This window comes from Chrysochloris asiatica, unplaced genomic scaffold, assembly GCF_000296735.1.
Source record: "Chrysochloris asiatica unplaced genomic scaffold, ChrAsi1.0 scaffold00103, whole genome shotgun sequence".
Taxonomy (NCBI): domain Eukaryota; kingdom Metazoa; phylum Chordata; class Mammalia; order Afrosoricida; family Chrysochloridae; genus Chrysochloris; species Chrysochloris asiatica.
Genome location: NW_006408621.1, coordinates 8,321,936 through 8,334,918, shown reverse-complemented (window position 1 = coordinate 8,334,918; position 12,983 = coordinate 8,321,936). Strand labels below are relative to the sequence as shown.

At 38.2% G+C, this 12,983-nt stretch overlaps 1 protein-coding gene across 1 annotated transcript in view; it reads right to left on the bottom strand.

Moving 5' to 3' along the window:
- The window catches only part of THOC1 (THO complex 1), a 77,998-nt gene that overhangs the window by 50,003 nt on the left and 15,012 nt on the right, over window positions 1-12,983 (bottom strand). The window contains exons 8-9 of the mRNA XM_006867281.1: window positions 3,617-3,699; window positions 572-645 (exon numbers count right to left, since the gene is read on the bottom strand). Of these exons, the coding sequence (XP_006867343.1) occupies window positions 572-645; window positions 3,617-3,699 (157 nt within the window). The remainder of the gene's footprint in view (window positions 1-571; window positions 646-3,616; window positions 3,700-12,983) is intronic.

Below are 12,983 nucleotides of genomic sequence, written 5' to 3'. Positions count from 1 at the left end.
GGACATATTGTCAGGAGGGACCAGTCGCTGGAGAAGGATATCATGTTTGGTAAGGTGGATGGTCAGAGAAAATGATGAAGACCCCCAACAATATGGATTAGCCAAGTGGCAGCATCGATGGACTCAAGCGTGGCAACAGTAGTGAGGTTGGTCCAGGATCAGGCAGTGTTTCGTTCTGCTGTGTATAGGGTCGCTATGAGTCGGTACCGACTCGATGGCACCTAACAACAACAACAACATTGATTTTCTGGACAGTAATAATGGAAATTTTTATAACTGATGACATTTTTTGGCCTCAGACACCTGCAAGAGTGTTAGTATATCTAAGTTTTGTTTCATGGACTCCTTTTCTCTTCCTCACTTCTTAAACCAGCTACAGAAAATACAAAATAACATGAAAAAGAAAAACAAATAGAGGATGAGTTAAAACAAATGATAGGAAGGTAGGAGAGGAGTGAAAGAAGGTTTCTTATCCCATCGATTTCACTAAAACGAAAACCCAATACCCAAAGGCAATGGGCTTAAAGTATTATGTTAATAAATCAAGAAATCTTATAGTCTAAAAACTCACCAAGTTATCGGTGCTTCATCATCTCCCATTTCACCTTCTTCTACATCCATTCCTTCTTCTCTATCCTCACTGTGCTAAAATTGAAAAGAAAAAAAAAAATTGTATAGTCTGTTATAGAGCAGTTGTTAAGAATAAAGACTGGAATACTAGGTCATTCACATCAAACAACCATTATTAGGGAAGTCCAGGTGAAGTTAACTATCAAAGTCAATCTTTAAGGCAGTGGGAATACTATAAGACAGTCATGAAGATATAGTGGAAAGAATTAAACCAGAAATTCTCAAAACACATCTAGTAGATTCTCTTTGGGAATGATCTATAACTAAATATCTTTTAGAAATATGAGTATATACAATGAATTTTTGAAGAACTCAGAAAATCATCAGTATAGTAAGGACTCTAAAAACCGAGTCCTGGTGTGGTGCTGTAGGATAAGCACTGGACTGCTAACTGCAAGGATGGCAGTTCAAATGCACCAATGTCTCCTCAGAAAACCTATAAAGGGTTGCTATGAGTTGTAACCAAATCGAAGGCACTTAACAACAACAACATGAACAATAAAGAACTCTTAAACAGTGGATGTGCCTGTTGAAGGTGGAAATTTCAAAATAAGGAGATTATATGGAACAGTCCAAGCAGCTAAAGGATATATAAAGGTGAAGGCCAAGTTTCTGTAAATTCTTAAGTAACGTCAACAACATCATTTCCGTATTATGATTATATTTTAAAGAATAAACTAGCATGATTATTTTACAGTGACATATTAGCTGCATCAGCTTGTCCCTAAATGAAGAGTAGGTGCTGAATGTACCAGAAATCTGCCAACTCATTGAGTGTCGTAGATATATTGTAAATGATATTTTTAAAAAAGCTGTTTATAGTTGATGTCCTTTAAAAAAAATCAGTAGGCAAATGACTGTGAGATAACTAGTTTACCATTCAGAAATAAATAAAATTACAATTCAGCACATTCCAAACCCCAACACTCTAGGCTAGGTTAAAGATTTAAAACTCAAGACCAACAAGTGATAACATTACATCCTAATATAAAAGTTCTACACACTAAAGTCACCATAAATTTTACAGAAAACCCATAAACAGAAAAAAAACAAACCCACACCAATAACACACAACACATGGAAGACAATATACTAATAATGATTGTAGTTATTACAATCAATAAGAAAAAGTGAATTCAATAGCAAAACAGGCAAATGGTGTGAATAGGTTATTCACAGAATAAACTAAAGTCCCCCAACTCTATAAATAATCAAGGAACTACAAATTAAAACAAGAATATTTATCAACTACATCAATTAAGATTTTTTAAACCTGATAATTTTCAGTGTTGTTGCGAATCAGTGCATTCTCTATGTGCCACTGTTATTAAATGTCACCAAGTTGATTCTGCCTCATAGCAATCCTACACACAACAGAACTCAAAAGCAACCCAGTTTAGGGTTTATAAGGAGCAGATAGTGGGTTTGAACCATCAACCTTGTGGTTAGCAGTCCAATGTTTAATTTATTGCACAACACCAGGAGTTCCTATATGCCATTGTTGTTGTTGTTAAGTGCCATTGAGTCAGTTCCGACCCATAGCGACCCTGTATAGGGTTTCCAAGGAGCAGCTGGTGAGCTTGAATCACCAACCTTGCAGTTCAAATGGCTTTGCAATCTGGTACATTAATTAACCCACAGCGCCACACTATGTGCCATTGTTGTTGTTGTTGTTAAGTGCCATCGAGTCGGTTCCGACCCATAGCGACCCTGTAACAGGGTTTCCAAGGGTGTAAATCTTTACGGGAGTAGAAAGCCTCATCTTTCTCCCGCGGAGCGGCTGGTAGTTTCGAACCGCTGACCTTATGGTTCACAGCCCAATTCGTAACCACTACGCTACCAGAGCTCCTTTAGTGGCAGTAAAAATGGGTACAACCCTGTTGAGAAATGACTGGGTAACAGTAATAAAAATTTGAAATATGCATATATTTCGGCCCAGTAATTTTATAAAAAGTTATCCTAAGGAGACACCTGCACAACTGGGTATTTGCATATACAGTATTAAGGAGCCCTGATGGTATGATGGTTAAGTGCTCAGACGTTATCCAAAACATATGTCAGTTCAAACTCACTAAGGCGTAAGAAGGGGGAAAAGACCTGGTGAGCTACTTTCATAAAGAGTACAACCTAGGAAAACTTACTCTACTGTCATATAGGGTCACTATGAAATGGAAATGACTCCATAGCACACAACAATAACCACACACAATACTTCTACCTATTTTTCATTATGAAAGATTATGTAAATGCCCAATGATAGGGGATTATAGATAATCCATCCATTCAAAGATTTATAATAACCCATTAAAAGACTGGGGCATATTTCAATTTACCCGTACAGAAATGTTTTCATTTTACATTGTTAAAACAAAAAAAAAAAAATCCTAAAAGATACAGTTTAGATGTACCTGAACTTGTTTTGTTGCATTTCACAGATACTGTTTTTCACAAATTGAAGGCTTGTGGCATCAAATACTGTTGGGAAATGGCATCTGCATCAAGTCTACAGGTGGCATTATCCCAAAAGCATGTGCCTAATCTATGTCTCTGTGTCACATTTTGCTAATTCTCACAATATTTCAAACTTTTCCATAATGCTATTGCACACTTAATGAAAACAAAAAAATTCACGTGACTTCGCTTTGTTCCAATATTCACTTTACAGCAGTGGTCTGGAATCACACACACAGTATTTCTAGGTATGCCTGTATGAGTGATATATGAATTATGACTTAATATTTGGGGAAAATTACATATTTATTTGCACATAAACTCAATAAATCCTAGGCTAAAGAATAGAGTAGTTCTCTTTGGGACTTTGATTACAAAGTCGCTCTGTTTTTATTTTATTTGTTTCTACATTATTTGAATCTTTTACAAAGATACATGTTAATTAAATTTTCTAAATAACATATGTCTTATTCACATGTTATTTCATAACAAACTTGTATGTTAGTTCTGTTAGAAGATTTCATATCCGTCTCACCTTCTGACCCAGAGTGCTTTCTTGTTCATTGGTATTGAAAACAGTGACATTTTCCAGGTTAAATTGACTCTGCAAGTTAAGACCTATTTAAAAAAAAAAAAAAAAAAGATTTTCAAAGCAAATTTGTGAAATACCTAAACTTGTTTAAGAATATAATTAGTATCATATAATCAAAACACATAAAATGCTAAATCCAAAATTAAACAAAAGATCAAGTAAGGCATAAAACCAGTGGATTTACAAATCGTTTCTCAAATGTATTTCTTAAAGCTGTCTTTAGAGTACACAGAAGCTACATACATTGTAACAAAAACAGTTGATTCTCTTATTCATATATCTTCAAAAACAATTTCACAGAATCTAATATTTAACAATTGGTCATTTTGCTAAAGCACAAATGTTAAGTCATAGTCAATAAAAAGTAAGGTTATTGTGTCATCCTGACTGACTTCAATGCTGAGACCCTTCACGTCCTGGACTTGGGTGGGTGTGGCATCACAGACTCCCAGCTCATTGCTATTCTGCCTACCCTGCACTGCTGCTCCCAGCTCCTCACTCTCAGCTCCTGTGGAAGCCTAGTCTCCAGGGCTGTCCTGGAGAGCCTGTTGAGACAAACCCTCCCACTCTGCATGTATACCTTCCTCCAGGTTCCTGTTCCATGGACCTACAAGGTACTCTCCACCCTGGAAATCTTCAGGTTTATATGAACAATCTGAAGATGACATTGCAGGAGTGAGGGCGGCGGCCCATTTCCATTGACAGCCACTATGTCCGATCCAGGATATTACTCAATTGCCCTCCATTTTGAGATATGAAATGATTATCCTCCATGTTGTACTATGTTGCAAATTCTGGCCTCCCCCTGTTGTTGTGGACTTCTAGCCTCTTATGAATAAATTTATGATTGCTAAAACTAAGGGAAAAAAAAAGGTTGTTAATAAATAAGTAAATTTATTATAGTTAATGAGACAGGTTTCTCATTGGCAGAGAACAAAGTTATACATAAGCAGGTCTAATGGTGCAGGTTTGGACTGAGAGGTATCAGTATGATCTCACAGTTTTTGAGTACAAAACCCCTCAAATATATGTCTGTGTGTGTGTGCACATATATTTACATATAAGCCTGGGTGTGGTGCTGTCAGATAGGCACTGTACTGCTAACCACAAGGTCAGCAGTTCAAAGCCACCAGTCACTCTCAGAGACCCTATACAGGACTGCTGAGTCAGAACCGATTTGACAGCACACAACATATATATATATATATTTATGTATGTGTATACATGGAGAAAGATAAGGCTTTCTGCTACCACAAAGATTTAAACCTTGGAAATCCTATACAGAGTCACTATGAGTTAGAACCAACTTCACGACACTTAACAACAGCAGCAATATATATATACATACATACACATACACACACACGGAGTACTGGTGTGGCACTGTAGGATAAGCAAGCACTGGACTACTAACCATGTCAGTGGGTCAAACCCACTAGTCATTCTTCAGAAATCCAATACAGGATTGCTATGAGTCTGAATCAGCCTCATGGTACATAACAACAATATATACACACAGAGAAATACATAGACATATGTGCATACATGGGTTAATATACATACATCTATTTATTAGCTCTGTCCACTGAGAGAGATGAGAAGCCGTAGCAACAGCAAACAGCATATCTAGGGCCCAGAGCTTGGCTTCTAAATACTAGTCTTCAATTGAAGTAATGAGTAAATGGAATAGAAGAGACAATTCTTCCTTCTACAAAAATTCCAATTTAAAAAAGGTAGATAGCATGAGAGAAATTCGGGGGAAAAGTTTAAGAGAAAAAGAACATTTATATAGCCTCCAAGTATCTCCTTCCAATTACTTATTAATTACAAAAGAAAAACAGTAACTTTATAGCAGATAAAACCAGACAGACACCACCCACCTTTGTTGTTGTTGCTGTTAAGTGTCATTGAGACAGTTCTGACTCATAGTGATCCTGTATAGGGATTCTGAGAGGTGGCTTGTGGATTTGAATCACCAACTTTAAGGTTAGCATGGGTCTAATGCTTATCTTACAGCACACCAGGACTCCTGACACCACTTCAAAAATTAGTAATTAGACATACTGACATCAGGAACCCCTGATACGATGCATTAAAAAGGACACAACACCACTTCTGTGGTATTTTTGTCAAAAACACACAACCCAAATCCAGGCATGAAAAAATATCAGATATCCCCCAAATTGAGAGATTGCACAAAATAAAAACTGACTTAAAAAAAAAAACCTTCTAAAATGTCAATGTCAAAAAGATAACAAAGACTGAGAAACTCTTAAATTGGGAGACACATAAAAAGAAGCTCAGTGTAACTAGTCCTAAGAGAAATAAAAGTCAAAAACATGAGACACCACTTTACACTCATTAAGATGGCTCTAACCCAAAGCATGTACAACCTTAACTGTTACAGAAATGTGGAGAAAGTGAAACTCTCATGCATTACTGGCAGAAATGTACAACAGGAAAGCTTCCATAGGAAACACTTTAGCATTTTCTAAAAAGTTAAAAAACTAGAATTGTTGTTAAGTGCGAATGAGTTCGGTTCTGACTCACACGACCCAGTACAGAGTTTCGAGGAGCAGCTGGTGAGTTTGAACTGTCGATCTTGCACTTCAAACTGACCTTGAGGTCAAGTACTTATCTTACAGTACCATACCAGGACTCCAAAATAAAAAAGAATGTAACCCAGCACTCCTGGATATATACTCAAACTATAGCCAAAAGGAGGAAATTAAGCATATGGGGATCAATGGATGAATAAATTAAATGTGATATATGAATATGACAAAATTATTATTCAGCCATAGTCCTGATATACATTCCCACATGGATGAACTGAAAGCATTATGTTGAGTGAAATAGGTCAGACACAAAGGACAAATATTGTAAGATTCCATTTATGTAAAATACCTAGAACAGGCAAATGCATACAGATAAAAGTTTATTAGTAATTATCAAAGGCTGAGAAAGGGGAATGGGAAGTTATTGCTTAAGAATGACTTTCTGTTTGGGGTGATAAAAATTTTTAGATAAATATAGTGGTGATGGTTGCACAATATGGTGAATGCAATTAAAGACATTGAATTATACACTTAAAAATTATTAAAATGGCAAACGTTATTATTTACATAGATAAATGTATACAAACAACCCATTGCTGTTGAGTTATTTCCGACTCACAGTGACCCTATACAAGAGTCAAACTGCTGTAAATCTTTAAAGAACAAACTGCCACATCTTTCTCCTGGGAAGTAGCTGGTGAGTTCAAACAGGTGACCTTCTGGTTGCCAGCAGAGCACTGGACCACTGCACCCCCTACGTGTCCTTTACCTTCTGTATATACACATGCACACACATTTTACCAAAATTAAAAGAAGAAAACAAACACACCTGGGAAAATCCAACTAAAGTTTGTAGTTTTAATTGGTAGTGATACACCAGTGCTACTTTGAGTTTGGTAACTAGATCATGGTTATGTAGGATAGTAACATTAGGAGAAGCTGGATGAAGGGTATTCAGGTACTCTCTATACTATCTTTGCAACTGTTCTTTAGTCTACAAGGTTAAAAAACAAAAACAAAAACCTAGGCTGTAAAATCAAGATATTAAGATTCGTGTTTAAGCCTGGCTGGCCATCAGCACAGCACAGACCACTTAAGATACTTCTATTCTCTACATATTATTTACTCATTATAGTACATGCCATACATCTCAGTAAGAGTTAAAAATTTCCATCACCCTATACTACATATCAGAAGGAGCTCTGATGGCATAGTGCTTAGGAATCGGGCTGCTAACCTCAAGGTCAGCAGTTTGAAACTATCAGCTGTTCCGTGGGAGAAAGATGAGGCTTTCTGCTCCCGTAAAGATTTATAGCCTCGGAAACCCTGTACAGCGTCACTATGAGTTGGAACCGACTCCACGGCACATAACAACAACAACATACTGAAGACAAAAAAAAGATTTTTTTAAAAAATGTTTTATTGTGAATTATATGATAGTTTACATGTTTACATGAGAGAACTTTAGTTTTACATTCATTCCATCATACATCATTTCATTGCCATGGTTCCAATCCCCTTCATGCATATCCTAGAAACCCACCCTCTACTCTTCCACCACCCTCCACCCCCCCACGCCCAGTCTTCGGCCCACAGGCCCACTCCCTTTCTGGATCCAAAGTCCCCAGCTGCTTCATCACTCCACGTCATTGTCTCTGTCTCCATCTCAGGGATCTCTGGTTCTCTGGGTAGGGTCCCGCTCTCGGCTCTTCTCCGTTGATGGTCCTTGAGACCTCTGCTCCTAGACTGGAGAAATAATCACTCCCTTCCTTGCTATAAAACGTCCACCTTTGCACTTCCAACCCTCAAATTCAGTCCTGAAACCATTATTCACTACAGTATCACGAGTTACCCATCTGTAGTTCATTTCATCAGCTCCGCCTAGACAGACTGGATAGTACTCACTGGAGATTCTGCCTTCCTCCATGCCCCCTAGCTCTAGGTTCCCTCTTGAAAGCTTGTAAGCCAGTCACTTCTTGCCTTTGTAGTCCCCCCTCCCCATTAGGGTATCCAATGTCCAAGTGGCCCATCTCTGCCTACTCTGTGTGTGGAGGGGGTGGAAATGATTCTTGCTGTAAGGATTTGTTCCTTCTTTTGAGTCACTGCATCCATAGGTATAGGTCAAGTTCATCAGATTGTATCAGCTCACTTTTTTTTTTTTTTCCTTTTCTTTCTTCTCCTGGTTGTGCTCTGATCATCTAGTCATCCAGTCCAGGTCACGTGGGTACTATCTGCAAGTGTGGGTGTTCTTGTGCCCATGCCCTCTCTTCCCATCAGCCAGTAGCTCCACTCTCTATTCGAGTCCTCCGTGGCCATGCCACTGACTCTGGGCCCAAGAGTCCCCAGGTCTCTTCACATTGCTTGCCAAGCAGGTCCCCAACTGGGTCCACAGAAGCCCACTGAACATTGTAAGGCTTAGCTTGCCGCTTCATTGTTGCTTTTACCCCTCTTCCCCCTATCAGTGATACGTGTGGTCACCAATCAGAGCATGTATTTCCGTTTAGTCTTAGTCTTTGAAGGGGGTTTGTGTTAAGAGGATCTGACCACTTGCCTTGATGTTTCCTAGGGAAGCGATTTGTTTGTTCTTGTAGTAACAGTTCCTCCGCCTCTATTGTTTTGTATTTTTCCTGTAGGTCTTTCTTTCAAGCAGTGTCTTTTGTTCTTCTAGCCGCTCCAGGCTGGTCTGCTCATCCTTTCAAGTGAAGATTTCTCATCTCTGGAGATCTGGATGTGGTTAGGGTTTCTACCTACAGTTTTATGTATTGCAAAGGCTCTGCAAGAAGCCTTGTTCACTGGGTACGCTGTAGCCCCATTTGGCATTCCACAAAAAAGATTTTTAAAAAGTAATAATAGAGGGCTGGAGACAACCAGAAAGGATAAAAGAAGGGTTGATAATTGAAACCTTGTTCTAATATTTTGTCACTTTCAAACAGTCCACAAATTAGTCCTTATGAGGCTATATACTTTTTATCCAACAAGAGATAGAACTCTTTTAACCATTCATCACGTGTTTAAGTGGCACAGAGAATACAGAGGTGAACAACACTATATGAAACTGTTGTTGTAGAGTGACGTCGAGTTAATTCTGACTCAGTGACACTGTATGGGGTTTCCAAGGAACAGCAGGTGGGTTTGAACTACAAACCTTGTGGTTTACACCCAGTGCTGATCCTACAGCATCACACCAGGGAGATGTAAATCAAAAGCACTTCACACCCATCATGATGCCATAAGTCAAATAATTATAAGAGGTGACAAAGGTGTAGGGAAATTGGACCTCACATACTCTCACTGCTGGTGGAATACTCAACTGACACAGGTACTTTAGGAAATAGTCTGGCAGTTCCTCAGAAAGTTAATCACAGTTACCATGTGACCCAGTAATTCTACTCCTAGATATGTAGCCAAGTGAAATGAAACTATGTCCATACAAAAATCTGTGCACAAACATTTAGAAGTATTATTCACAATAACCAAAAAATGCAAACAAATGAAACATCCATCAACTGATGGATAAATACAACATGGTATACCTGGACAGTGAAATACATTGGGCATTAAAAAAAGGAATGATTTTCCCTTCCTCAATACACAAACATGAGGGAGGTTTGCAGAAGAAAGATGAAGAGACGTACTGAGGAATGCAAGAGTTAAAGTGAACAGAGGTAAATAATGCTAGTTGATGGTACATGGAAGAGATTGCAATCTTTGTAATGAAATGAAGTATATGAATTGTTGAATGTAAAACAATTCATCATGATGTGCTCTGTGCTCTGTAAACCTTTTCTCAATTCACAAACACAAAAAAAGATGAACTAATATATGCAACACGGAAAACATTACGCTAAATGAAAGAAGTTAGTCACAAAATACTATATACTATGATTATATATGATATCCAAAATAGGAAAATCTATAAGAACTAATAAGTAGATTAAAAGATGCTTAGGGATTAGGAGGGTGTCCTGGTGTAGCACTGTAGGGTACACACTGAACTGTTAACTGAAAGGTCGGCAGTTCAAACCCACCAGACGCTCCTTGGAAACCCTACACAAAATCGCTGAGTTGGAACAGACTCGAAGGCACTTAACAACAACTGGACTTAAGGGAGAAACGTAAAGGTATAAGTAAAAAGGAAGCAATCGCTACTGGATACAGGATGCTTTTTTAGGGGGTACGAAATGTGGTAGTGGTTGCACGATCCTGTAAATTTATTGAACAAAATGAATTACATACTTTAAATGAATCAACCGTATGTGAATCATAGTTCAATAATTCTGCTTAAAAAAAGGCAATTAAAGTGAGATTGTCAAGAATGGAAATTACTCAGATTAACCCTCTAACTACACACAACAAAAACCTGGATAAACAATTCTATAGACATTTACATAACGTTACATCATTTAAATAGCATATCTCTAGGTAATAAAATAGAAAATGGTTTTGTTAAAAACAATTAAGAGTTGACAAGAAACTGAGGAATTAGTTAGCAAAAATCGAGTAGAAGGTAAGAAAGATAAGCAATGTATGACCAGCACTCAAAGTCACTTTTGCTTTGAGTACATCTGCTAAACTAGAGAAGGCAGTTGTAAAATTAAGCTATGTCAGATTCCCACAGCTAGGACGATAAAAAAGAAATGTCAATTAAGAGTAGGGATGTACAGTAGATAATTGTAATTAGGGACAATAGAGTTGTATATCAGTAAAAAGGTGACTTGGCAAAACTGTCTGAGAAATATATTTACAATGACAAAGAAAACAGAAAAGAGTAGCTGCTGAGGCTTATGTACAAACAAACACCTCATAGGATTTGGTTATTTGGTTTGGAAGTTTAGGATCATGGTTTTATAGGACATCCCAGTTAACTGGCCTAGTAAACTTGTTAGAACTTTTGTTCTATCTCCTAGTTTGTTGTGTAGTGCCTGGGGTCTTAAAAAGTTGTAAGCAGCTATCTGTTGTTGTTAAGTGCTATCGAGTAGGTTCCAACTCATAGCGATGTGACCCTGTATAGGGTTTCCAAAGAGCAGCTGGTGGGTTTGAACTGCCAACCTTGTAGTTAGCAGTCCAGTGCTGATCCTACAAGGCCACACCAGGACTCCAATAGCTATCTGGTGGTGGTGGTCGACTCATAGAAACCCTATATAGTGTGTGTTTCCAAAGAGTGGCTGGTGAGTTTGAATTGCCAACCTTGCAGTACAAACCAACTCTGTGGTCTTGTGCTTATCCTACAGTGCCACACAGCTGGTCTCGATATATCTGGAGCAACACAGGAAGGAAAAACAGGAGGAGGAAATGGAATGTGTGGCTAATTACCACCATGAATAACTGCTCCCTTTACCATGAGACCAAAAGACTTAGATGGTGCCCAGCTACCATTACTGAACATTTGACCAAAGATTCTACAGAAGAATTAAATCAAAAAGAGGAAAATGTAGAACAGAATTTCAGATTTTCACAGAACCCAGACTTTCTAGAGTCATGGAGGGTGGATGAAATCCTAAAATTATTGCCATCAGATAATCTTTAAACCTTAAACCAAAAACATCCTCTAAAGTCTTCTTAAAACCAAACAATAGTTTAACTAGTAAAGAATGTCTGCCTAGCACATTACCTTGCTGTTGTTGCTATGTGCTGTGGAGTCAGTTCCGACTCATAACGACCTTGTACAGGGTTTTCAAGGAGGTAAATCTTTACAGGAGCAGAAAGCCTCATCTTTCTCTCGTGGAACAGCTGATAGTTTCGAACTGCTGACCGTGAGATTAGCAGCCCGATTCATAACCACTACGCTATCTATAAGGATTAAACTGACAAACTGAACATTGCCTATAGAACAAGGTCTACCTATTATACAGGATCAAACTGACAACAGCAACTCAAAAGATTTTAGATAAGAACATTAGGAGGCAGTGATTTTTTGTTAATGGGGGAGGAACAACTCAGAAAAGGAGGGTTGTTGTTGTTACGTGTTGAGCTGGTTTCGATTCATAGCAACCCCAAGGATAACACAACGAAACACTTCCTGGTCCTGCACCATCCTCACAATTGTTGTTATGCTTGAGCCCATTGCTGCTACCACTGTGCCAATCCATCTCATTGGAAGTCTTTTCTTTTTTCATTGGCCCTCCACTTTACCAAGTTTGAAGTCCTTCTCCACCGACATGTTCCTAGTGGTAACATATCCAAAGTATGAGAGATAAAGTCTCACCATCCTGGCTTCTAAGGAATATTCTTCTTCTAACACAGATTTGTTTTTTCTCTGGCAGTCCACAGTAATTTTAACATTCTTCTCAAACACCGTAACTCAAATGCATCAATTCTTTTACAGTCTTCGCTGTTCAGTGTTCAACTTTCACAGGCATAGGAAAGTGCATATGACACTACTGAAAATACAAATACCATGGCTTGGGTCAGGCACACCTTAGTCCTCAAACTGACATCTTTGCTCTTCAATATTTTAAAGAGGTCTTAGGCAGCAGATGGGCCTAATGCAGTAAGTCATTTGATTTCTTGACTATTGACTGCTTCCATGAATGTTGATAGTGAACCCAAGTAAACTGAAGTCTTTGACAACTTCAATCTTGTCTCCATTTATGATGATGTTATTAATTGGTCCAGTTGTGAGGATTTTTGTTTTCTTTACGTAAGATGGAACCCATACTGAAGGCTGTGGCCTTTGATGCTCATCACTAAGTAGAAAAGGAGGGTTGTTGTTGTTGTTAAGTGCCACTGAGTCAGTTTCAACTCATAGCAAC